Source organism: Leptinotarsa decemlineata, unplaced genomic scaffold, assembly GCF_025532065.1.
Source record: "Leptinotarsa decemlineata unplaced genomic scaffold, Ldec_3_MD MMD2_tig00001719_RagTag_RagTag, whole genome shotgun sequence".
In the NCBI taxonomy this organism is placed as follows: Eukaryota; Metazoa; Arthropoda; class Insecta; order Coleoptera; family Chrysomelidae; genus Leptinotarsa; species Leptinotarsa decemlineata.
In genome coordinates, this window is record NW_027412569.1 from 3,138,475 (window position 1) to 3,166,284 (window position 27,810).

The 27,810-nt window shown below is 37.0% G+C and overlaps 2 protein-coding genes across 2 annotated transcripts in view; one reads left to right on the top strand and one right to left on the bottom strand.

The window, feature by feature from the left end:
- The window catches only part of LOC111502382 (ras-related and estrogen-regulated growth inhibitor), an 82,237-nt gene that overhangs the window by 21,057 nt on the left and 33,370 nt on the right, over positions 1 to 27,810 (top strand). Inside the window, exons 2-3 of the mRNA XM_023156458.2 lie at positions 10,805 to 10,861; positions 26,321 to 26,394. Of these exons, the coding sequence (XP_023012226.1) occupies positions 10,805 to 10,861; positions 26,321 to 26,394 (131 nt within the window). The remainder of the gene's footprint in view (positions 1 to 10,804; positions 10,862 to 26,320; positions 26,395 to 27,810) is intronic.
- On the bottom strand, positions 6,323 to 7,584 carry LOC141482677 (uncharacterized). The gene is made up of 2 exons (XM_074176313.1): positions 6,518 to 7,584; positions 6,323 to 6,450 (listed from the first exon to the last, which is right to left on the bottom strand). Exons 1-2 carry the CDS (start codon positions 7,355 to 7,357, stop codon positions 6,442 to 6,444), a joined length of 849 nt encoding a protein of 282 aa, XP_074032414.1. The 5' UTR covers positions 7,358 to 7,584; the 3' UTR covers positions 6,323 to 6,441.

Consider the following 27,810-nt stretch of genomic DNA (forward strand, 5'->3'; position numbering starts at 1 on the left):
TCCTCGATCAATACTCCCAATGTTGATATTTATAATTTATCGCCACCCACTGTTGAAGATCTACCTATATATAGTTTAACGGGGTTTACCAAAAATTTCTTAAGAACACATTGTTTTCATAGTGTCAACGACTACCTGGCCACACCAACTCACATGTCTGAATCTGAATCACTTCAATTATGGCCTTTAATTACCATATTATTTTTTTTAATTTGAATTACCATGATATTTACATCATGTTTGTATCTCTCATATACATTTGCGACACCACTGGTGATAGTTGTGTTTTTTCTTTATTTTAGCTGTGATCTATTTGAGATTTTTGTTGGTTGTTCATAAGTTTGTATAGCTCAAACATCATTATTTTGACTTGCTTCAAATGTATTTTTTACACAACGTGGTTAATTAAACTATCTATATATCTATCCACAATCGTCGTCGGGAAGTGACTGGACTATTCCTTCGAGAGATGACTGTTTATAGGTCATTCGAGTGCTTTCACCTCTCTCGTCTCTCCGCTTCACCGGTTTAGCGGGAGTTAACAGTTCTCCGCTTGATCACAGGTTTCCATTTGTTACGTATCTCCACTCTAGCTTGGCTGAATGTGTCGTTGGACAATACATACACAGCTTCTTCGAAATTATTTTTGAACCATTGTTCTTTTCTGTGAATGATATCAGCTTGGGACCGCTTGATATTATGTTATTGAGTCCAAACATGCTCTTCTATTTCTGATTTGGTGGTTTCTCCTCGCTTTGTATTTTGCTAGTGCTTGGCAACGTGGACTTTCAATGGCCTCTTAGTTTCACCGATTAGAATTTGCTGCACTCACAGGGTATCTGGTAAATGCAATTCTTGGAATTGCAGTCCGCCTGGTGGCCTGGTTTTCGTGAGGCTGCTACGGAGAGTGTTTCCCGATCTGAAGCAGGTTCTGATGTTGAACTTGGACTCAATTCTTCTTCAGCGGTACTCAACCTTTTTCCCCTTGGGCCACATATTCGCTACTGCTAGACCTTACGGCAATAATAAAACTGAACTGAACAAACTACTTTCGATTTGGTGGTACGCGCCGTAAGATTTTCTTGGTGTATGATGCAGTGAAATGATAAGATATTTATGTCATATTTCCTTTGGAAGAGAGAAATAAATCCAACCTTATTTCCTGTCATAGAAGGGCAGCCAGCCATCCGTGCATATATATACAAATTTTTTAATATCAATGCCATTTTTCTCCAAAAAAGTACAAATATTATCAATATAATCACTTCCTCTGGAATGTCCTTTCATTGGCAAAAATTTGAGAAAATCTTCACGAATCGTATAATCTTCAGTACAGTACCTTACAAACAGAGAACATTGTGATGTTGATGAAACATCAGTGCTAGAATCAAATGATGAACTGAAATATTTACAATTCTTCAAGTCGTCTATGACGTGATCAAAAATATGTTTCGAAATATCTTCAATTCGCCTAACGCAGGTGGAATCTGGGAGCTGTAGTTTCCTGATTTGTGATATTATTTGTGGTTTGTTGCTAAACTTTTCAAATAATACATTTGAAGCATTTATAAAACACTCCTTCAGCAATGTCACTAAATGATTTCATATGTTTTCTTAGTAAATAACAAATTTCGTAGGACGCTCTCGTCACTGTTACATCTTGTGACATTGAAACTGACATAATATTTTGCTGCTGCTGTAACAACTTTTTCAAGACATATAGCTTTTTTTTTCGCAATGCACAGCCGACTGGAAAACTATCATTTTGTATTATAATGTCTCATAATATTATATTTTTTTAATATCACTTTTGAATATGGGATGGATATAACTTTATTATCAAATAAATTCTTACTGACGTATTTAAATTCTATTTATTTGACAACTGTCATCAACATCTTTCTACTAACAAACTTGATTTAACTAAAAATTATCAGACATCACATAAAATAAATAAAAAATCTATATACAGAGGGAATGATAAAAACATACATTTTGAATCCAACATTCTCCCCCATTTTGAAATTGAAATAAAAAACAAAAGAGAAATTTCAAAATTACATTATAAATTTCACTCGAAACCATAACGATGCGGAGCTCTGACTTTTCGCCCCCTTCTTGTGACTATCTCTTTAGTTTTCTTTTTGATGCCTTGCTCTTCTGTTATGTAGTCCTCATCAGTTTCACCTTTGACTGCATTCATTTTCTTTTCAATTTGAAGAAAATTGTTACTGTCCTCTTCCGTCGTCACTTCTAAAGGATGTAAACGCTGAAACGGTCGAATAAGTTCCCCACTGTTCACTTTTATTTTCGCTACCCTGGGTACGTCATCTTTTCCAGGATAAATTTCCAATACTTTTCCTATAGGCCAGTTTATTCGCTTTACATTGTCGCTGCTGACAAGAACAACATCTCCAATTTTTAAACTACCTATTTTCCTTTTACCAGTATGTACGAGTTCCGCTAGATATTCCTTTCTGAATCGGCTTCGGAGTCCATCTCTTATCTTTTGCAGGTATCTATGTCGTTTCACTAAATGATGTCTGTCTATGATATCGAAATCTGGAGTTTCACTGGTAGATATATCCGAAATAAACATAGAAGGGCTGAGCGGTTTTAAATTATCTTCTTCCGAAATATAAGTTAAAGGCCTTGCATTAATTATGGCTTCACAATCGCATAAATTCGTCATCAATTCTTCATAAGTTAAAATTGCTTTCCCTAAGTTTCTTTGGTAATTCCTTAATTACTCTGACCATGCGTTCCCACCAACCGCCCCACCAAGCGGCTGTTGGAGGATTCTGATGCCATTTGATTTTTCTAACTGTAAAGTAGTCCATAACTTCATTCCAGTCTATCTTCTTCAAGTAGTTTTTTGCTCCAATAAAATTTGTTCCGTTGTCAGAATATATAACTGAAACTCTTCCTCTTCTCGCTATAAATCGCCTCAGTGATGATAAAAATGCGTCTGTTGATAGAGATTTCACCAGTTCCAGATGCACTGCTCGATATACTGCACAGGTAAACAGTACGATCCAGGACTTGTCTCCCCCTTTCAAGTACAATGGTCCAGCTAAATCTACTCCCGTTATCTCAAAAGCGGACACATTGTTTATCCTATCTTTCGGTAGTGGAGCAAAAGGCGTATTTATGCATTTACTTCTGAATCGTTTGCACTGAACACATTTTTCTATCACTTCTTTAACAAATTTTCTTCCTTTTAGTATCCAAAATCTTTCACGAAGTATTCCAAGAAGTGTTTGAGTCCCTGCGTGAAGATGTATTTTATGTTGTTCCTCGATCAATTTTCTAACAATATCATGTTTATATGGTAAAACAACAGGATACTTGAAATCATTACTATCATCATCCAGTATAAGTTTAGTTTGTACACGTATAATATTGTTTTTGTCTATCATCAAATGAAGATTTCCAATCGACTTTTTATCCAAACCAAAACTTTCTCTCTGTATAAGTTTTAAAATACGAAGTTCTGCCATTTCCTTTTCATCGAAAGTTAATTCACCGGTTCTTATTTGATTTTTCTTTGAACAGTTATTATAAAATCTCAAAATATAACCCATCATTCTCACAATTTTCGTATATTTGGAGAAGTATCCGAAATGTCTGGAAAAATCTTCATTTTGTGCGAAGTTAACAGAAGTCGTTTTTCTCTGTTCAATATTTATATCCTCCGTTGAACAAATTATTTCTGTATGGGGCCAATTTTCTGGACTCTGTTTTAACCACTGAGGACCTTCCCACCACTTTAATTTAATCAGTATATTCGCAGTGCATCCTCGTGATGCAATATCTGCTGGATTTAGGTCCCCTGGTACATGATACCAATCATCAATACTACTGCACGAATTTATTTCTTTCACGCGATTCCCCACAAATGTATTCCAGGACCCTTTGGTTTTTATCCATGTTAGGGCTACCATGGAATCACTCCAATAAAATGTTTTCAAGTGTTTCATCTCTTCCACTCTCTTAATGGATTGACATAATCTTACTCCAATGACTGTACTTAATAACTCAAGTCTTGGTATTGTGGTGTTTTTTGGTGCTATTCTAGATTTAGCCTGAATGAGTTGTAGAACGACTTCCTTATCTGTTTCTGTTCTTAAAAATACACAAGATGCATATGCCGCTTTGCTGGCATCGCAAAATACATGAATAGAAACATTTTCCTGAATGAAATGATTTAAATTATTAAGCGATCTAGGGATTTTACATACATTAAGGAAATGTAATTGTTTCATCCACTCTTCAAATTTATCGATTATGTCACTAGGTAATTCTTCATCCCAACCAATTTTTAGTGTCCATGTTAACTGTAATAACAGTTTCGGAATCAACGTTACTGGACATGTGAAACCAATGGGATCAAAGATCTTTTGAGCTATTGACAATAAACCTCGTTTCGTTTTAGGTGTAATATTCAAATTAATGAGACTGGATAAATCACAATGTAGAATATCTCTTTTGGAATCCCATGAAATACCTAAAACAGACACGTTTCTTTCATTGGAAAAATCGCCAGCAAAATTATCCGATGAATTATATACCCATTGTGTGAGGTTGAATTTTCCAATCGACATTAACTCTTCTGATTGACTAATAAAAGTGTCCAATTCTTCAATATTATTGACACTGGTGACACAGTTGTCAACGTAAAACGATGTTTTCAATTTATCAGCAGTGTTTTTCAAATGAATTGGTGCCCTATCTAAATGATGACTGATAGTTGCACCTAACAAGAAAGGGCTAGGCCGCAAACCAAAAACCACTCGACAGTGCCTAAAATTTTTCTTTTCGGTTTTTGATTCATCTACCCACCAAAGAAACCTCAAATTGTCCCTTTCATTGGGATTAACACCAATTTGCAAAAATGCTTTTTCTATATCAGATGTAACTCCTATTAGTCCTATTCTGAATTTTATCAACAATGAAGGGATCAATTCTAACAGATTAGGACCTTTTTCTAAACACGTATTTAGTGAATTTCCGTTATTATCCTTTGTTGATGCGTCGAATACTGGCCTAATTTTAGTAGTAATACTATTTTCTTTAATAACGGCACGATGAGGTAAATAGTGACTTGGCATATTAATTGAATCTCCCCTAACTTCTTCTATAATACCTAATGATTCCCATTCTGCAAAAACCTTACTATAGTCTTCAAATTTTCCTAATCTGATTAACTTTTTTGTTGAAGACAATAATCTTGCTTCAGCTATTTCTTTATTGTTAGAAAGTTTTGGATGACCTTCTTTCCAAGGAAGATTTACTTGATATCTACCATCATCTGTCTGCAAAACCGTTTCTTTAAAATACTTTTCCGTTTTAAAATCAATAATTTCTTTTGGTGTGGTATTTGCGGGCTCTTTTATACCCAAAACATCTAATTCCCACAAGTCAGCAATAGAAAAATCAGTAAAACCGGAAAAATAGGATTGTTACTTGTGTTATGGACTTGTTGTCCCATTATAGTCCATCCAAGATACGTTTCTATGGCAACAAGTCCATTATTCAAAGTTTCAATATGCCCTGTTATTAAATTTCCAAAAATATCTGCCCCTAGCAACAATTCAATTTCTTGTGGAGGATTATTTATACCAATATCACTTAAAATAATGTTTTTATTCTTCAAATAGCCTATAACAGCTAAATCTTGCAATCTAGGTATATAATTACATATCTTTTTCTGTTCCAATACTGATAATTTGCAAGAGAACTCATCTTTAATATTACTTATTGCGATATCGTATATATTATGGAGATTAGGAGATGACTGAAAACCACCAAAAACACCTTGTATAATATTTTCCTTTCCTGATGGCTTAAAATTCAAATCTTTTGCACATTTCGATGAAACATATGATCTTTGAGAACCGGAATCCAGCAAAGCCCTGACAAGTTTATGTTTATGATTATTTGTCACTCTGACAATGACAGTTTGTAAGAGTGTGTCAGTTGAAAAATTACTTGTCAAAACATTTTCCAATTTTTGTTTGGAATTTTCATCTGGTTGAACCTTCTTCGAATCTAAATCACAACACATTATTGGAAAATGTTTCCGTGCGCACATTAAACATCTTATAAACGCTTTGCAATTTTTGCTGATATGATTGGTTCTCAAACAAGAAAAGCAACCTTTCTTTTCCACAACTTTTGCTTTTCTCTCTTCCAAAGAAAGTTTTTGTGCAGCAAAACAATCTTGACTTGCATGGGTACTATTATTACAAAATATACAGTTAGGTTTCTTACCTTTGAAGGAATCTTTTGTATTAACTGTATACAATGCTGCAGCAGAATAGAGTTCAGGCTCACCTTGCAGTAAACGTTTTCCCTTACTATTATGTTTCGGCTGCTCCTTTTCAATTCCAAAACTTGTTTTTGCCAAATTTATTCTTTCTTCTGATTCCACCTCGGTTCTCAAGAAATCTAACAACATTGTGAGATAGTTATCAGAAACAAAAGTATCTTTTTCATTTTTAGTATGTATTTTCACCTTCGAACTACGATGTCTTTCCCAAATCTTGAGTAACTCACTCGGAAGTGCGGATTCAACCAATGGGAAAAGCATTGCAGCATACTTTTCAGTTGTCACACCTAATGACTCCAACGCTCGTAATTGAGTCTCCAATCTATCGTATAAAGATGATAATGACATACCTGACTTATTTTTGTTTACCTGGTGAAGAACTAGGTTCAGCAACTCTCTCACATAAACCTCAATCAGAAATTCGTCTCTAGCGAACCGTACTTTCAACTGGTCAAGTGCTTTTTTGTAGTTTGCGCCGGATGGAGGAAAACTTTCCACAAGTTTCCGTGCTGGTGATCCTTGTTCCATTGCCTGCACCAAATACTGAAACTTGTCTTCTAAATCGATGTCTTCATCCTGATCTATCTTTTTAAACTGTCCCCAGAACCCGATCCAGCTTTTCACATTTCCGTCGAATTTGATCAGTTCTAACTTTGGCAATCTGAATTTTCGATTGATTTTTTCACCGTAAGAAATTTGTGAACTGGTTCCACAATCTGCTCGCATTTGGTTATCTGCCAATCGGATTTCGCATTCAGATTTATATTTGATTACTTCAGCTCTATAAAACTCCATTTCGTCGAACTCTTGTTGAACTTCGGCATCGTTAAACTTTCCGGAAAATAACTGCTCCTTGAAGTTCTCATCAATAGTGAATATTCGATCACTCTTGTCTTCCAATTGTCTCAAGAGTGATAGTATTTGTGCCTTACTAGTTTGCTTCGTACTCAAGGCTACATCTAGGTCGCTGCTAGTATTGCGAAAATGTCTTCGCAGCTGCTCTCTTTCTTTCTGCATAATATCCATCGTCAATAATTTAGTCCTGTCACGGTCGCCACTATTTTGAATATGGGATGGATATAACTTTATTATCAAATAAATTCTTACTGACGTATTTAAATTCTATTTATTTGACAACTGTCATCAACATCTTTCTACTAACAAACTTGATTTAACTAAAAATATTATCAGACATCACATAAAATAAATAAAAAATCTATATACAGAGGGAATGATAAAAACATACATTTTGAATCCAACAATCACACTTTCTCGACAAATCAAACAAGTACAAGTACTTGTTAGGTACAACAAAATATTTTTCCTCCCAATTGTCTTGAAATAATCTATTTTCGTCAGAAGTTTTACGTTTTGATTTTGAGGACACGCCAGCCATTGTAATGGTTACGAATTCTCGGTACAAGGGAAAGAAACTCAGTCGACTGACGACACCTCGACACGTGTTTCGATCACCAAGTGATCAGCTTCAAGAGGAAGATCAAACTAGAAACTAAACCCCCATGCCCCTCCCGGGTTGTGTGCCCAGGTCGCAAGCTCCCTCCTTACGGAATCGCTTCCGCAGGTTTGGACCTGGCGACCCTTTCCTTCCACCCCCGTTTCTTAAGGAAACGGTCCTCAATCCAGCTGCTAGGCACTTCAGCAAGATTGATGTCTAACCTCTTTTGGTTGGAAACCAGCCTTTAGGTGCTTTTATTTCTCTATCTAACTTCTCGTTTTAAATTTTTATTTGGCTCTTGTTTGTCGCGGTATTCCTAACTGAATTTTTGCATGGGGGCCCCCAAAACTAACGGCGGCCAGAATTGTGAATGACGGGCGTTTCTCAGTGAAGCTGAGAGAATGTGATTTGAAAGTGAGTCGCGGTTTTCCTGAAAGAGAATATATGGTTACTACACTTTAAAATGTTATACTTGCCGGAGCCGCCTGACGGCGACTCGTGGGGGCGGTCTCTGGTTTTGTTTAATCGGCCTTGGATGTTTGTCCCTTTCTCGGAACCTGGGGTCATCCATGTTCAACGCCTCGTGTAGATCGCGAAACGCTGGATTTAAGTGCGATCTGATTCTATCGAACGTGCTTTCTGCATGTTCTCTCATATACACGTCCACATATTGCGTGTCCAGGTCTAGGTCCCTGTATATGTATCTGTTTGGAACATAGTAAGGTGCATTTACGGCGGCCCTTACGCTCGTATTCATAAATGCTTGGATCTTCTTTCTGTATGTCTGCGCGCACTGGCCCCAGGCCAGTGCGCGCAGACATTTGTATCTCACTTCAACAGATCTTTTTGTCTGTCCATAATATTTTGGATCGCATTCCTTACAATTAATTTCGTAAATTAGATTTTTCCGAATTCTCGACTTTGTCTTTTGGACTTCCCAAAAGCTCTGCAGTGTATGACTTGTTTTAAAACCACCTTCATACCTAGTTCCTTGAAAATCTCTCCGAAGTTCTTCGTATATTGGTGGTATGGAACTGAGATGTATTTGTCTTGGTTTTTGTTCTTTCTGAAAGTCGAAATTCCGTTCATTCTTAACCTAAACTTCTTTTTCCTTATTATGTCATCTACAATACCCCTTGAGAAACCGTTAGTGGCTGCTATTTCCTGTATTGTACGTCTTTCTTTTGTGAACCTATCATGTGTTGGAGGGAAAGTCAAAAGACGATGCACTAAAAAATTCAACCCAGCACGTTAGTGCTGTCCACAATGATGTGAAATATCAGGAATATACCTGTACGTGCTTGTTTCTTTTCTAAATATATCGTATTCTAACCCTCCATGTTGGCTCCTCATTACCAAAACGTCAAGAAATGGTAGTTGTCCCTTATTTTCTAACTCATACGTGAATTTTATTGATGGACATCTATTATTTAAAAAGGAAACAAAGTCCTCAATTCGATTTTTTGGTATCGAATATCGCGAAAATATCGACATACGTCAGCCAAATCCTAGGAAAATACTTCGATTTTTCTTTGGTTTCCATTTCGAATCTGCTCAAGAACAGGTCTGCCAGGCAGGGCAGACCTGTTCATGAGCTATTGTTCATAAAAGCAACCTTCTACCTGGACCCGATTTTGTTTCATACACAAATTAGTAAGAGAAACGAATTCATCGATTTCGTTATTATTGAAATTATTTTTCTCTACTAATTCCCTGAGGTATTGCAAGGTCTGTGGAATTGGGACGCTAGGAAATAAGGAACTAACATCAAAGGAAACAAAAATCTCACCTTCTTGAGAACCATGTTTTTTGTATGTTGTATGAACTCTAAAGAGTTTTTTATACTAAAACCTGGTTCCGCAATAGACAAGGTTTCAAATTCCTCAGTGAGCCTCTTTGCTATTTGATAGGTAGGAGCTCCAATAGCTGACACGAAATAACGATTTGGTGTTGGGAAAAAACTCCAGTGATAGTCATTACTACACCAAAGGTTCCAAACAGTGCATTATAAGAAAACAAACGAACGCAATAATTTACAAGTACCACGTGGCTTTGGGAAACTAACCTCGAAATGAACAGTTTTATTCTGCACAAGAATGAGATTTTACTCGCTCGAAGACTTGAACTGAAGAGAAAGAAGAATCATGATTTTTCTTCCACGTGTTGATGAAACCGAAAATCCGGCATTCAGTCTTGCCAACACCGTTTGCGAGTATTCGAACACTAGGCTTTCCAGAGTTCGACCACAGTATTCGATCTGGGTCAAAAACCCAGACACATTTTTGTGTCGTTATCAGAAAAGACTATTGTCGAATAATCTAAAAATATTTTATTAGCCTTCAGGCTGCAGAAAAAGCTAGACCGGCTAGAGGGCCGCATAGAAAAGGCTGGCAGGCCGCATGCGGCCCGCGGGCCACAGGCCACAGAATAGTCCAGTCATCACTCGAAGGATGATGACTGGACTATCCTTGGTGGTCATTTTCATATTTTCTCTTGATGATTTTATGTTATTGTATTTTCATTTCACGTTATATTGGTTTCAACTATTCATTCTGATTCTATTCATTCTTCCATAGATTTCGAATCATATCAGGCAATAGAAGTCCGAACTAGTCAATGACATTTGAAATAAGCTGTCATTTTACTACTAGTATGATTCTCATTTGATATTTTTGATTTCTGGGTTATTCAAGTTCTACTGGTAGCTGAAGTTGAGGTTTTTCACAATTTTTCATAGTCTCAGTATCAAATGACTCCCTCACTGTCAAAGTATATGAAAGAAACACTCAAGAAAATGTAGAACTCACTCGGAACCTTCACAATCAGGTGTTTGAATGCTTATATTTTTATTCGAAATGAACTTGAAAATTATCGTACTACTTGTAAATTGCAATGTTCATTAAATATACATAAAGTGAAAGATGGTTCATTAAATAAATTGGAATAGCAAAACATAAATGTTTTCGTAAGTTGTCCGTGAAATATGTAAACTAAAATTAGTTCTGTTCTATTTTCAGCACTGTCAGTGAGATTTCTAACAAGAAGATATATAGGAGAATATGACCATCAGTCAGGTAAGTCGAAAACTTTCTCACCGGTAACATTTTTTAGTTTTTTTGAGATGTTCATCCGCAATTAATTTATTATTTTGTAAATAATATCCTGCAATGAGAGAAAATTATATTTTTCTATTCAAATAACACTTCATTGGGAAATATCCACAAGATGTCTAGTGAAAATCTCACTTATAACTTGGATGAATTACGGATTTTCATCAAGTATCGGCCAATTTCATAACAGATATTTTAATATAACTAATTCCAAAGGCTATTTTCGAGAAACATGGCATAATTACTACTATGTGTGATGTATGTATAATACAGCACTCACAAGAATTAAAGGTAAAATCACCGATTTAGATATACCTTGGAATGTATTCTCTTCATCATGAGTAACTTCGCTTCCCTACGAGAAGAAACACAAAAATATCATCCTGAATGTGATCTTATGGTTTGATGTTTTCAAAAATGACATGGACCACATTCAAAAGATCATATAACATTCGTTTTAATAACATCCGAAGTTGTAACATCCACCATCTGCGAAGTATACACACACATCATACGTAACTATATCTCTACCTCCATGAAACCAGTTCTCAACTGATATCGTTGCCAATACATTTGACCAACTGTTCTCAAATTTCGTATATGAGCTGTCAGACATTGGAACTTATTTTCCTATGAAACGAAAATCTTTGGAAAAAACCTTTGTTTCAAGGAGAAAACACAAGCACTACAGGAAAATCCTTAACGCACTCTGAAAGCGGTGCCTGTGTGAAAGTAGCGATTCACATTGGATTTGAACCGCTGAAGATTGAATGCATTTGAAAAAACGTTCTTCAGGAAATTTCACTAGTTCGGACTTCCATTGTCTAATATATAAAATGATTTGAAATCCTTGAAACAATTAAAGAAAAGAAGAATTAAAAATGGATAGCTGAAAATAACAATTATATAAACTGAAAATAACAATTATATAAAGCAAAAACAACCTGAAATGAAATAATAGTAAAATAAAATACAAGTTAAAATAGAACGATTGAATAAAAATAAAGAAATAAAAATGAAAATAAAATAAAAAGTTGAAAAATTCCAAGCCACGTTAGTTCACGACATTTCGATTGTTAGTATCAACAATCGTCTTCGTGTGATGACTAGACTGATTCCTCCGAGAGATGACTATTTATGGGTCGTTAGAGTACTTTCACTTTTCCCCGTTTTCCATTTTTCCGCTTCACTGGTTCAGTAGGAGATGACTGTTTGGCGGGAGTTGTCCATTTTTTGCTTGATGATGGGTTTTCATATGTTGTGTATCTTAACGCTAGCTTGGCTGAATATGTTGTTGGACAACAATTATGAAACTTCCTTGAATTTTCTCCTCAACCAATGTTCCTCTCTGTGTATGATCTCAGCTTGAGACCACTCGATGTTGTGTTGATGGGTCCAAACATAGTTTGCTATTCCTGATTGGCTAGTTTCCCCTCGCTATGTGTGTTTCTTATGCTCGGCAATGCGAACATTCAAATAGACCAAGTCTATTTTTCGAACAAGGAAAAATCATTGCTAACACCGCACCACAGTAAGCCCCTCACTTGTATGGATTACCTAAAATCCAAAAAAAGGACGTTCCGCTTAACAGATCAACAGCTTCAGATATTGGACTACTCAAAACTCGTCTAGATTTTCACTTTCCATAATACAAACATTACAAGGAAAAACATCGTCTTTTGTGAAGAATTTGAAGCATTTTGTCGAACTACCACGGTCAATTGAAGTCACACAGGAAGATCAACTAATTAGCTTCAACGAGGAAAGCCTTTACACCAACGTTCCGGTCGAAGAAGCACTCCAAATCATACAGAGAAAGCTATTCAAGATGGAAACCTGAAAGAGAGAACGAGAAAGAGAGAACAGCATGAGACCTTATTCCATCACTTTCACAATGAAGAAGGAAATCCACAACGAATTGCAATTATTAGACGTTTTGATGAAGAGGACTAACAATAAGTGGGAAACATCTGATTAGAAATTAGATCTCACTTTGGAAATTTGAGTTACGGCTACAATCCAAACTACTGATTGACAGTTTTCGAGTAAATAGTGAGATTTGATTGATTCCATCCAATTTTACGTGTTTGACATCGTCTCACAGCACAAAAAATCAATAATTTCCAACTTATTTCATTCGAAAAACTACCCACTCGGTTTGGTGAAATGAAAAGAAAAATATTGTATTTTCTTATCATTCATTCGAATGTAATTATTACACTTTTATTCAGTCGTTAAGAAATTAAAATTGAACATTAAAAACGTAACTTCCACACGACAATGACAATCACAAAAAGTCATAATTTTGATGAGAGGGATATACTTGTTGATGAATTGACAGCAAATTATAAATATTCGGCTTCAGTTTTGTCAATGATATCCGCAAGTTTCCCTGTTTTGTGATATTCAATCTGCAAGTTTTTGCATATAACTGTCGCTGAGCTTCCTAAAATATTATCTGCCTGTATTGATAACTGAAGTCAAGCCAACATTTTAGTTCTTCACTATCGGAACCAGATACATTTTCGTGGACCCGCTTACGAATTGTGAACACCCATTTTTGGGTCACGCCAACGTAGCGCCTTGTCAAGTCTCACGTGGAACGTTGGAGGTTCATCTGGACCAATATGGGAATCACTGGTTTAGAGAATATCTGATTGAGAATCGCAGAATTGTTAAATTCACCCAATACAAAAATTAAATTCGTCGAACTTCAGCGACGTAATTTGCTAATACTGGTGTAAACATTACAAATCTGAAGAGACATGTTGGCTGGACGTCTACCAATGTCGCTGAAGGATATATAGATAATTGACTCACATACATATTCGAAACTACCAAGATCAACACAAAAAATCATCTACTTGAAATGTAGGTATTTCATATTGAAAAAATTAGGTAGATTAAACATTGAATATGTAGAATTAAGTTAGTAAAAACACGCCTGAAGAAGCCATTGCATGGCGAAACACGTGTTGCGTTTTTGTAAAATTGTTTAGTGGAAATCTCTCAATGAACTGTTTTTTTGAATACTTCAGTTATGGATTTTCATGAAGTATCGACCAATTCCATCATATACCAAGATCCTTCATAATTATGCGATGAAAACAACTAATGCTAAACGAAAACTTTACCTTCTAGTTCTGACTTTAACAAGAGGCATTTAAATGTACCAAGCATCTCAAACAAATTGAATCCCTCTAATATTAGAAACAAAATTGATTCAACGCGGCTCAACTGCATGTATGAAATCTTCGTATAATTAATTCAATATCCAGCGTGGTATTATCCAGGGAAGTAGTTGTTTTTCGGGCAGGCATTTACCAGAACTTACGGTGTAGGAAATTGTTAAAGATGAATATTCAAAGATTCACTTTCGAAATATTCATTTTCTAGTATGCATGTATAACTTCTCAACCTGCGGAGAGTGTTTTTTAGACTGTGGAAAGTAAGGATTCCTAGTGAAACCCATGAAGAACCTTGATTTCCTTCACGAAAAATGTCATTCGTCTATATCAAATTTCATATAATCTGAAGGAACAACTTTTTCACGCCAGTCTCAACTCCCTACACTGTAGGTTAATGGACTGACACCTATCAGAAAAAAACTACTCCCCTGACTAATACCACGGAGGGCGTTGGATTATATCCGAAAGGTGTTAGTGCAGGATTCTTCACTGAAGTTATTCCTGCATATGATGTTGGACATACAACTGTTGCAATAGATTTTAAACTATTGTAACACAGTTGCCGACCGGTTTCGGGCTGTTTGGCCACTCGTCAGTGCACGGTAGTGTCTATTATCAACATAAAGTCGATCATTTCCGATAAAAAATCGAATTCCTTCAGGTAAGGGTATCATTCCTCGAACTAGGCTGAAGCGGACAACAAGCAAAGATTTGCCATCGTCCTATCTGCCTGTGAACGAGGTACCCAGCCGCATATCAGAAATTTGCCCAATTTCCCGTTTAAAGAAAAAAAACTTCACATATTGTCAGCAGGCATATTTGAAGACCGGCTATGAATCAAATCCTCTAAAAGAACAATTTGTTCAGGCCAGTCCCAACTCCCTACACTGTAGGTTAATGATACCTATCAGAAAATAACTACTCCCTGGCAAATACCACGAAGCGCATTGACTTATATCCGACAGGTGTCAGTGCAGGATTCTTCACTGGAATTATTCCTGCATATGCTGTTCGCGATACAACTGCCGCAATAGATTTTCAATGATTGGAACACACTTTCAGTCGTCAGTGCAAGGTGTATCAATATCGCAAAAGCAGGAATCACTTCCGTTAAGAATCCTGCACTGACACCTGTCGGATATTATCCAACGCTCTTCGTGGTATTAGCCAGGGGAGTAGTTGTTTTTTAATAGGTTTCAGTCCATTAACCTACAGTGTAGGGAGTTGAATCTGGCCCGAACGAATTGTTCCTTCAGATAATTTGATTTATAGACAGTCTTCAAGTATGTCCACTGACTATATATGATATAGCATATTTATTCCCACAAAAATTTCGTCATACCATTCAAATGTTCATGGTAAATCAGGTTTTTCAGTTAATTCAGAATCTTATTCGTGAAAAAAAGATTTATGATTCCCAAAGAAGAATCACTACGAAAATGTTCATAAAGTTTTGGATTTTTCCTTTATTCAGAGGACAAATTATACTTCAATTTTCATCATAAATCACAAAGAAAATTATCATATATTTCCAATATCAAGTGCTATTTATCTCCCTGGCGCGTGTTATAGTAATAACCTTCAACAGTAGTTTTATGAGAAGAATTTAACGGAGGCAATAATTCTTCGAAAACTATACAAGCATGTCACATAAAAAATCCGATCAAAGCATGATGTAGATACACATTTATTCAATATTCGCTTACTTGATTTTGTTGTTCCAGCCCAATTAATTTTAGTTATCTTAAATTTCTGAAAAACAATTTTTGATATTCTTTCCTTGACTAATCTTGCAACTTTTTATGATGACGTGACTAGTGAAAATATTGTTGAAAATGATCAGTTTTTGTGGACGATGGAAAAATAAATGCACAGTTTTCGTACAATTTCTGAAACACGGACGATACGGGACATGACAACTAAATGAAGAAGAGAACTTGTTCATATGAAACTATTTTTTTATGAAATAACAGACTAAATAATAACATTTTTCTCGAGCGAATATTTGAAGAACCAAACGCTATATTCACCTGGAACTGGAATATAACTTTTCCAAATTGTTTTGAGCACCATTTTATATTCTATATTTGGTAAAGTTGACCATGTATTTGGGATGAAAATGAAATTCATCAAAATGAGACAACTTTCTTCGCAGTACGATATTTACAATCATGATTATTCACCATGTTCTGTTGTCATAGATTGAATCAATTCTGAGAATATGTGTAAGTTGTACGTGAGCTGGTAAAAAATAAGGTGAAAGTTCAAATTTCGCGGGCTACATACATTCGATTAGCGATTTTTGAATTTTTTCATGTTGATACACTTGTCGCGGTTATATATTCACAGTTTCAGCTATTTAGCATGTTCAGTTTGTTGGTGTGAGGCATCAAAATTAAAATGCTTGCGGGTTCAGCGATTTTTTGCTACCGAAAAAAATGGATGGAAGAATTTGCATCGAATTTTGTGTAACAAAATAGAATCAAGTGTCTCAAAATACATGAAAGTTTAACAGTGGCATACGGTGATTGTACTATGAATCAAAAAATGTTTACGAGTGGTACAAGCTTTTTATATAAGGTTGAGAAGATGACAGTGACAACGCTCACCCTAGACTCCCCAGCACATCAACAACCGATGAAAATGTTGAGAAAGTGGAGAAACTTCCAATGGAGAATCGTCGAATCACTATTAGAGGAGATGCTCAGGATGTCGGCATATCGGTTGCTTCATGCCATGCATTTTTTTTGTAAATTTCCGGCATGAATCGTGTGGCAGCGAAAATCGTTTCAAAATTGCTGTTACAAACCGTCACATGAGCATCGCTGAGGAATTGTTGAGTGTCGTTAACGGCATCCAGATCTGCTTTGAAGAGTCATTACTGTTAACGAATCATGGGTATATGGTTATGACATCGAATTCAAAGTCCAATCGTCCCAATGAATGAGCCCAGGAGAGTCAAGATCGGAAAAAGCACGCTGAGTTTGATCAACTGTTAAGGTTCGTCTCACTGTTTTCTGTGATTACCATGGTGTAGTGTATTAGGACTTTCTGCCACATGGTCGTACGGTCATGAATAATGCCATAGCCCTCTATTACCGTAGCTCGTAAGCTACATAACTGGACGTCTTAACTCTATCTAACGCCACCACTGTCAAGAGAACCCCCACTCCTTTGAACTCACCCCCTCTTCGTGCAGCCGATGCATAACGTAGACCATACGAAGAAACGAGCCAGCGGGGCAGGAAACCCAACTTTATTCAATTCAGAAATCAATTACAATTCTTGAATGTACAAAATTCAATCAATTGTTCCAATAATAATAATATCGTCCGAAAGTAGGAGGAAAAACGGATGAAATATCGAGATTTTCTCTTCGAACTCCGCAGACTCTATCCAGATCACTCTGTCAAGATGTTCTGATTATTGGTGTCCTTGGTGGAATGTACCCTCTCTACTCTCGAATCTTAAAATCATACCGGCTTGCCGCACTAAGGCAGAAATCTTAGCCAGACAGATGCAGTAGGCTGTCATTCTTGGTTCATTGCCCTTGCTTATGGCACATGATTCTCGGACCCAATGATCACTTACCCCACGGTGTGGGGAGTAGTCATTGGTTAATAAGGCTGGCGCGCCCTCCCGAATGTATCGGGGCTTCGGGGGATAGGGCCTGACCTGCGCACACTACAGTGAAAAAAAAATAATATCGTTTTTATTCATGAAAAAATACATTCATACAAAAATTATACAGTGAGTGTAAGAAAATAAATATAAAAATACTTATTTACTATCATAACAATGATTGAGAAGAAAAAAAATGATAGATCATATAGTTGCTGATATACCTTAATATTCTCAACATTATTTTGTTCAATTTTACTCCCTGTCATCAAGCATAGCCCACTGACTAATAAGAAAGTTTTTCTTCCTTATTCAGAGGAATCGGGCAAATTTTGGATATGTACTTGGCTAGTACCTCGTCCACTAGATGGAGTGACATTTTGTTGTTCTCTCCAACTTAGGACAAGGAATGAAATACTCTGAAATAATTTTTATTTCAAATTATGGAATATCATTGACTTTAGGTCGATGATGGCCACTATCTTGCACTGATGGGTGGCTAATGAGCCCGAAACCGGTCAGCAAGTGTGCCTGTTCTATTGCCAATTTCATATGCAGGAAATTTTCGTAAAGATTCCTGCACTGACGCCTGTCGGATATAATCCAATGCCCTTTGTGGTATAAGCCAGGAAAATAGTTGTTTTCTGATAGGCGTCAATCAATTCAACCTACTGTGTAGGTATATCGGAGAGTGGCTTGAACATTTAAAGTTCATTTCTTTAAATTTGTTTACTCCCTGTCATCACGCATAGCCCACTGACCAATAAGAAAGTTTTTCTTCCTTATTTAGAGGAATAGGGTAAATTTCGGATATGTACTTGGTTAGTACCTCGTCCACTAGATGGAGTGACATTTTGTTGTTCGCTTCAACTTAGGATAAGGAATGGAATACTCTGAAATAATTTCGATTTTTAATTATGGAATATCATTGACTTTAGGTCGATGATGGCGACTATCTTGCACTGATGAGCGGCTAATGAGCCCGAAACCGGTCTACAAGTGTGCCCGTTCGAAAATTGAAGATCGACTCTTTCAGTTGTATTGCCAATTGCATATGTAGGAAATGTTCTGTGAAAATTCCTGGACTGACGCCTGTCGAATATAATCCAACGCCGTTCGTGGCATTAGCCAGAGGAGAAGTTGTTTTCTGATAGGCGTCAGTTCATTCAACCTACTGTTTAGGTATATCGGAGACTGGCTTGAACATTTGAAGTTCATTTTTTTAAATTTGTTTACTCTGAAATTTTCTACAATCAGTAAGAACAACGAACATTCAATATGGTTGATAGTTAGTGAAATGAATCTTTTGGAAATACTTCTCCAACACAAAAATTACGGTCTCTCGACGCGCGTTCCGCTAACCAAGTAGCATCCTCAGGAGATAATTATGACATAACGATCTGGGGACGCTATGTTAGTTAGCGAAACGCGGGTCGAGAGACCCTAGTTTTTGTTCTAGTATTGGGAAAGTGTTTACAATAAATTGTATATGGTACTCCAAAACTGAATAGAATGAATATCATTGAAACACTAACATAATATCGAAACGATGTAGTTCAAACGAATGAAAAAAATATACATTATGTGATTATACAGGGTGTTTATTGAACATGCGGCAAAAAATCAAGCGAGTATTCCAAGGACAATTCTTAGGATATTTTTTCCTCTAATGATTTTTGACAGGGCGCTTTGTTTCGAAGATTCGTCATGATATAAATTTTCCAAATATGTCCACCCTATTTTCACCTCTTCGTATGACCTGAAAAAAATAGAATATCTCACCTATTTCACCAAGTCAATCAAAAAAATATCATATGGGAGAAAAAATGGAAATTAATTTTTTTTTCTACGGTATGGATGTGAATAGTTTCACACCAGTACTTTCTTTAATATTCTCAATATCATGATTAGTTGAAAAATTACTTTGCTTTGGATGATTCATAATGAATTGTAGGTGTATTCAAGTTGTTAAAGTTAATATTCTGTGAAATTTTGCAGTATTATTAGAATTATGTCGGCGGTGATTTCGTAGAAATTATGATCCCTCAAATTTTAAATGGAGTTGGCCACTTAGCAAGAGCAACATTCAAATATCTTTACGTCGTTATAAATATCGCTGAAATACTGCGAAGAAAAACATGAACAGATTCTAATTTTTTCGTCCTTCAGGATGGTTACTCTTCAAAAAATTGCATACGAAAACAAGCAAAGATATTTGTACCACCAGAAAATTGGAATTTCTAAATTTCAGTTAAGATTTGAAGAAAGTAATATTCCATACTTTTGTTTCAAGGTGGTTGACAATGTTTCGTGGTGCATTTCGTTAGTTTGGACTTCCATTGTTTACTATGATATAAATTGATTTGGAATCCCTGAAAAAAATTTGTAAAAAATTATATTAGACAAAAAAACTGAATTTACAATGAAATAAAATACAAGCAATAACAAAAAAAATCAAAAAAATTAACTATTAACGAGATGAGATTTGAAAAAATCATTGACAGGTAATGAAAATTCAAAATTGAAATATTCCAAGCCAAGTTACTTCACGACGTTCCGATTGTTACTATTCACAATCGTCTTAAGGTGATAACTAGACTTATTCTTTCGCGATCTGACTATTTATAAGTCATACAGAGTGCGACAAAACATTATCATAACTAGTGCACGACATCTCCCAAGTAAGGCTGCTTATACAGAGTCAAGGAACCACAATTCTTCTTATAATATGCGGCTGGGAATCTAAATTTTTTTCGAGTGAAGTGTAGGAACATAAATTAGCAGTTTCTTCAGCCGTATTAGTATTTGGGTATAGGTATCTGTAGCGATACACCTGAATGAATTCCGCCAGCCGATTGCAGTTGAATCTGATTGGCCAGCGTAAGGAGTGTTGTTTATTCCACCAAATAGATGCAAATGTGTGTGGTAATCACGCATCTGTCATTGTTTGGGTTTTTTTGGTCTCTTGGGAGCTGTCTGACTCGTCCATTTAGTCCAAGTCTCCAGAAAACACTGCAGCTTCTTGGACTTATTGCGTTCATTCTCTCATGTTCTCATGACACCCATTCCATCAGTCTCGTTCCTTGTACTAGTTTGTAAAGGTTCTGTGTTGGATGTTCGTCATATTCTTCTGAACGTAATTTTGTACGTCCATATATTGCCTGCCTCCTGTGAGTCAGTGCCTCAGATTCGCATAAGATGTGTAGAGTTGTGGAGTTGTTTAAGCCCCATTTTATTCAGGTGTCTTCTAAGCGGGCAATGACCGGTTAGTAACCCTGTAGTTATTCTAAGCCGATCCCTACTACATTGAAGTAGTTCTTCGGTTTTTTTCTCGGACGGTTCCCTAATGAAGGTTCTACTGTGTTTGTTGCCAAGGACTTTTGTCCAGTACTCTGTGTGCTTCTTATTGGTCCATGTCCTAATCTGGTTCCGTACCAATGATTTTGGTACCCACAGAGCTGGTTCAGGACCTATATATGAAGTCGATGATCCTGTGATTCCTGAATGCCCCGGCACCCAGTATGAAGTTGATTTGTTTCTGTTTGCGAATTCACAGTTCTTCATGGCATTTCCAGACCAGTTTTGATGTCACCTTCGGGTTTGTCAGAGCCCCTAGTGCGCTCTTGCTCTCTGTTAAAATATCGATCCGCTCATTACCTTGAGGTCTCAATTAAATGAGCCTTGCACACTGCAAGATAGCATACACTTCCGCCTGAAAGACGGAATTTTAAACTACAGTTATCCTAGCGGATAACTGTAGTTTAAAATTCTATCCGCTCGGTATATTCGAGCTTCCGTTCCATGTTCCCGTTCCATGTTTTCGAAATGACTAATGGTCTTCCACTCTTCACGGCTTATGCTTTTGGTCGTAAAGTTTGTGTTGAAGGTGAACTTCGGTGTCATGTGGTCCGTGCAAATATTCAATATGTGCTCCTCTACATGTTCCAAAATTTCTGTTCGGTCCGATCGTTTGTAGTTCGGTGAGTTTTACAATCTGAATTGGCCCATCCTGGCCTCCCCATTATCACAAAGTGTAAAAGAGGTAGATTCAGGAGTGTCTCCAATGCAGCTTTTGGGGTAGTTCTCATTGCTCCAGTCATTCCCAAATATGCAAGTCTTTGCACCTTGCCTAGTTGGTTGATAGCAGTCATCTGTTTCATCTTTGGCCACCAGACCAGAGATACGTATTTTATCAGAGCATCAGTGCTACCTCCGCGTTCCTCTTCATCCTGTCCAAGTGTTGGTTCCAGGTCTGTTTGGAATCTAGAATAACTTCCAGATATTTAACCTTGCCCGACACTTGTAGTTTTTCACCTCGAAGTTTTAGACGTCCGAAACCCTTCGTTTTAGTCCTCTGGGTGAATGCCACTATGGTCGATTTAGATGGGCTTACGTTCCTTCTTCTTTTGCCCTTCTTCTTTGGTCTATCTTGTTGAAATATTCAGGGCCTGCTGCATGCATCCCTTCACTACATTATTGTATTTACCCTGGACTAAGATGACTAAGTCGTCTGCATTGCTCAGTGCTTCATACCCATTGAGGTCCAGGAGACATATTAGCTCGTCCATTACAAGGTTCCATAACAGAGGAGATAAAACCCCCCCTGAGGACAGCCCCTTGCTACCCGTGCCACGACTGTTTCCCTCATTATGGTTGTTTATATCAATCTTCTCATAAGCATGCAGTCTATCTATCTACAGCTTGTCTTGTCGATCCCTCTCCTTCTCGTCGCCTGGATGATTGATTCTAACGACGTATTGTCAAATGCACCCTCAATGTCCAAAAAAGCAGCTAAAAGTACTTCCTTGTTTTTGTAAGTATATTTTACTTTTTCTGTTACCCGACATAGAGCCGTTTCGGTTGATATACCTTAACGGTATGCATATTGGTCTCGATGTAATGGTCTGATAGCCAGTGATACATCCCTGATATGCCTGTCAAGTAGTTTTTCTAGCGTTTTCAACGCGAATGACATGAGACTGATTGATCTCAAGGCCTTCGCCAAGTCCTGTCCGATTTTCCCAGGTTTCGGAATGAAGGTGGCCCTGATCAGTCTCCAAATTTTTGGTCTGCTGCCAACTCTAGGTCTATGGAATCTCTGATGTTAAAATCCATGCCGTCTAAACAGGTTTCCTGGTCCACCGTATAGGCTCCCCAGTTTATTTTCCGGGGATTTTGATCGAGGTCTGAATCCCTCCGATTTCAAAGTTCATGTGTCGATGGTCTGAACAAATTTCCTCATCAGACACATTCCATTTCCGAACATAGTTACTTAGAAATGTTACTCCTATCGTTACGTCTATCACTTCACTACGTCTCGCATTTACGAAAGTAGGTTAATTGCCTCTGTTTGAAATGTCAAAATTATTTGCTATGATAAACTGTAGTAAGTGCTCACCTCTTTCGTTGGTATTGTTGCTTCCCCATGCTATGTGGTGTGCACAGCCAATTATGATTTCCTTCTGCTTAGCAGGTTCTAACCAACTCTTCCACTTCCCTGGTTGGTGGTGGTTCCGCACTGTTGTAAGGGACGTATGCTGATCCAATGATGATTTCCTCAGGTCCGTCCCCGCCAGCCGTCTTAAGTTTGACTGTCGTCAAACACGTCTCTGGAACACAGATTACTTAACGGCCGTGTATTCATTCCTTTACGGATAATTATGCATGTTTGGGTTACTTTCATTGTTAGATGAACAGAGGTCAGTTTCCCAGATGTGAAAACTTTTGTTCAAATAAACCAAGAGCTTGTAAGTCTTACCGTTTCCGAGATAGCAATATTGGAATCAGCTAAAAAATCGTACTGTATATTTATGAAACATTTCCAAATGTTTGTGCATACTAGATTATTGGAGAATTGCAATGGGTACCGTAATATCGAAAACAAATTTGGAATGAACCAAGTAGATGATAGTTTCAGTGTGTGGTTGAGCATCTTTATCGATGATACATTATACTGATGTATAATATACTCGTAAATTGTTAGAATTTATTGCCAGAGAATCGATAACGACCTGAAACCAGAGTTTGAGTTGATTTTCACCATCCTCTAGAAATTTAATACCTACGAGTGAAAATAGTAATCACCTAGGATTCGAATATACAGGGTGTACAACTGAAGAAGTGTAACTTGAGTCATTACTTTGATGCTTCCCCCTGTAATAAGTATTTTTGATAACGTGCAAATGTAGTTTCCAAGAGTATGTTGCTTTTGGGAAAAATGGATGTATTCGAGCGTATCAGTTCGTTTTCGATTATCACATAAAGATATTTGTAGCATACCTCAGACATTGAACTTGATATCATAAACTCCAAATTTTGACGAGTTACAAATTTAGAACCAAAAGAGTAAACATTGTAATTCAAGTGAAAAATATAATAAAAATTCATGCACCTCATAAACTCGCGGAAATGAAATTTTAAATTTCACAAGTAAATATTTTAGGAACAATTCAAAATTTGAATGAGAAACGAATGCTTGACAGAAAAATGGTGCTACTAAAAACAGAGTAAACATAATTGTTTATCTTATCGTGTAATTGTTTACGAGTTTGAAGTCATGATTGTCACAATAATTTTTTTCTCATAATCGTCCTGACTGAAATGTGTTCTGAAATAACTTTCTCACTGGAAAAAGGGTGATCCATAAATTTTGTCGAAAAGGGTCAACCACTTGGTTCTTGTCTTAATCCATAAAAGTTTTAACAATGAATACCTACTCTAAACATCCCAAGTGGCTTTTTTCTAATTATCCATGTTTTTTTCTGCAATAAACTTTATTTCCGAGAGAAAAGGCCATTTCAATGATATGCGATAAGAAAATTTAAAAATGCTACGTAAAAATCAAAATAAAAGAATTAACATAAAAACCCAAACAGATGGATATTTTGAACGACTGCTCAATAATAGAGTAATGAAAGTTTAATTTCCTTACAAATATTTATGATACAAAATAAAAATCAATATAGAAATGAAATGTTTCTAAAGTCAGTAGTTGTAGGACAAACCTACATATGTTTACCAAAAACGGAGTTTGTGCTGATATTTGCCACGGAGAGAATTCTTTACTGCTATTACCTCTTATGAATGTTGTTGTTCCACCGCGAGGTGACCATTCATACACATCAGCGGCCATGGATATCCTTCCAGATCTACTTCCACTCCACATTTTTCTATAGAGAGAGGCTAGATGGACTACATACACACTTGTGCACATTGCCAATTGCACAAATCGATTCAATGCAGAGTGCAATAGACTGTTGGTTGACACTGAAAGTTACAGCACTCCGACTTTATCCCTCCACCTGTCAACTACGAACTGCCATATGAAGTACTGTTCTCTAGTAGAGGACTGGATCCTCCGGGAGAAGAAAATATTAAAAGCAGATATTTGTTGGTTCACAGATGGATCAAAAACACCTCACGATTCTGGTGCAGGTGTTTTCAGTCGCAGAACCAGAACAGATATATCTACCTGCCTAGGAACCTATGCGTCTGCATTTCAAGCGGAAATTTACGCTATTGAATTGTGTGCAGAGAAATTGAAAGAATCCAACCACATACACAAGTCACTGAAAATATTCTCGGACAATCAAGCGGCTTTGGAAGCTCTTGGCTCATACTTAGCAACGTCTGAATTGGTAGCAAATTATCAAAAATGACTCTCCTCGATAGAAAGACTCAACAGATCTTCTCAGGCAATGAGGCTGCTGACTCCCTTGCAAAGAAGGGTGCTGCAAGCAGCTTCATCGGACCAGAACCTGTCATTGGCATCGCTTCAGGCTTTGACAAACAAACATTGAACACCTGGATGGCAAAAAGATGTATGGATTTCTGGCAGAATCTTCCAGGATTGGCTCACTCCAAGGCGTTTATTCAGCTTGATACCAAACAGTTGTTGGACTACAGTAGGGATGAACTAAGATGTCTAACAGGCCTTCTTACAGGTCATTTAAATCATCATATGCAGAGACTAGGACTGTCGGAAGGCAGTGTGTGTCGCCTCTGTTTGGAATACGATGAAACAGCAGAGTTCAGCAGAGCCATACTCTTACCATCTGACCTGAAAGACCACTCACAACCTAATCGGCTTCGTAAAGAAGCTGATTTTATTTGGTCGAGTGTGAATAGGTGTGAGCCACAATAAACCCTTGCAGGTTAGTTATACCTAACCTAACCTAACTTATTTCTTATGAATGGTGTTGTTCCACCGCGAGGTGATTGAAATTCTTTTCGGCAGATGGTGCAAGATACTTTCGTGTAGGAGCTGTATTTTTTCGTAATCCTTGCATCGTCTATCCTGGATATCATACCAATAGCATGCGTTAACTCTTTCACTACCCTCAAGGATGCAGAAGGTCCTTTTCTCCAGAGGCATAAGGTTCAAGATCGTCCACAATTGACCTTATACCTCCAAGTTTCTGGAATGCCACAAATATATTATTATAATTATTATCATTCGCGATATCAATGATTTTTCCGTAAATAGTTATTTTTGGACCAACCCTATATTGAATATATTGTAGTCGTATCGTATTCCAATAATTATTCACTTCCTGATTTTAGATAACATTCCATCACTAGATTCTTGTAAACACTTAGGTTTATTTTGTTTCAGAAACTAGGTATAAACACGAAGTACTGGTGGACAACGAACCCGTTCTCTACGAGATATTAGACACATGTCCAAAGGTATGTAGAACGCCTCTTTGGTTTTAATAAATTACACAAACACGCGTCCAATATTTATATAACTATTATCAGGTGCTACTCAGCACAAGCCAAGTAGTCTGCGTTATGAAATAACATTATCACATCTCTGTCTCATAATAACCTCAAATATGATTTATTTTTTCCTCATTTCACAACCCTCAATCATGAATAGCTGAAAGTATACTAAGTGACGAAGAATGGTAAACCCTCATTTATATTGAAAACATGTCAATAATGTTTTGCATGTGTATTTATGTTGAGGCCAGTAAAAAGTCAGTACCTAAAATTTCAGCCGTATTGGAAGCTATTCTGACCAGTTTTTAACTGTTTTTTTTTGTGTGAGCATTTACCATTTCTCAAATTTTTATGCTTAATTTGTGCTTTAACTCTTAAAGAGTTTGCACAAGAGCCTCTTAGGATGCAGGGTTTGGGTACGCCGGTCGGTAGGGTGACAAGAAGGAATTGAAAACACCAGTTAGCGACAATTTGTATTTCACTAGTAATGCTGGATGACAGTTATATGGCTTCGTGATTTGGAGTATCTAGAATAAAATATATATGCTTCTCAGTACGGACATTTTGTTACAATGGGTTACCTCTCACGGCCACATGGCCTAAAAACGTTATTTACTGAGCAAATAACCCTTTCAATCATAATTACATACCTAAAATAGAATATACGGGTGCAAGATCCCATGGAATGCACAGTTCTTTGAGAACCCAAAGCAATCTTCTATCAATCGATACTCTCAGATTTCCGTACCACACTCCTAGAAAAAATACGGCTTGTTTTCTTCAACACATGAAAAAACTAACCTCACAAAGAGAAGGAATATTAAACAAGTGAAACGCGCTGCGCCCTCCATTTTTATCCTGCCTACCTTTGTACTTATAAACTGATAGGAAAGGATCTTCAGCAGTACCCTACGTATCTTATTACCGTTGTGTGCGGTAGGAATTCGTTGAGAAATGGCGCGGTGACGTGAAGTCACTTTGAGTGGATCCGTTACAAGTTTGTTGTGAAGTGTTTCGTATTGTTAAAACTATGCCTGGAGTGCGAAGATTGCGTCATATTCCTCAACTTAGTAATTTTGAGAGAGTAGGAATTGTTGGCTTACGTGAAGCAGGTTTTTCAGTTAGAGAAATTTCAAGAAGAACCAATCGATCTTTGCGTACTATTGTAAGATGTTATCAGGCATGGACCCAAGAAGGCCAAGAACACAGAGCTAGGGGCACCGGTCGTTGCAGGGAAACAACAGCGCCTAAGGATCGGCAATTGAGACTTCTGGCTTCTGGATCGGTTAATTTCTACGTGGGCGATTGCGAATCAGTGGTTTGAAGAACACGTAAGGGTTGCTGGAATGCGCACTGTATATCGGCGAATAAGAAGTTTCG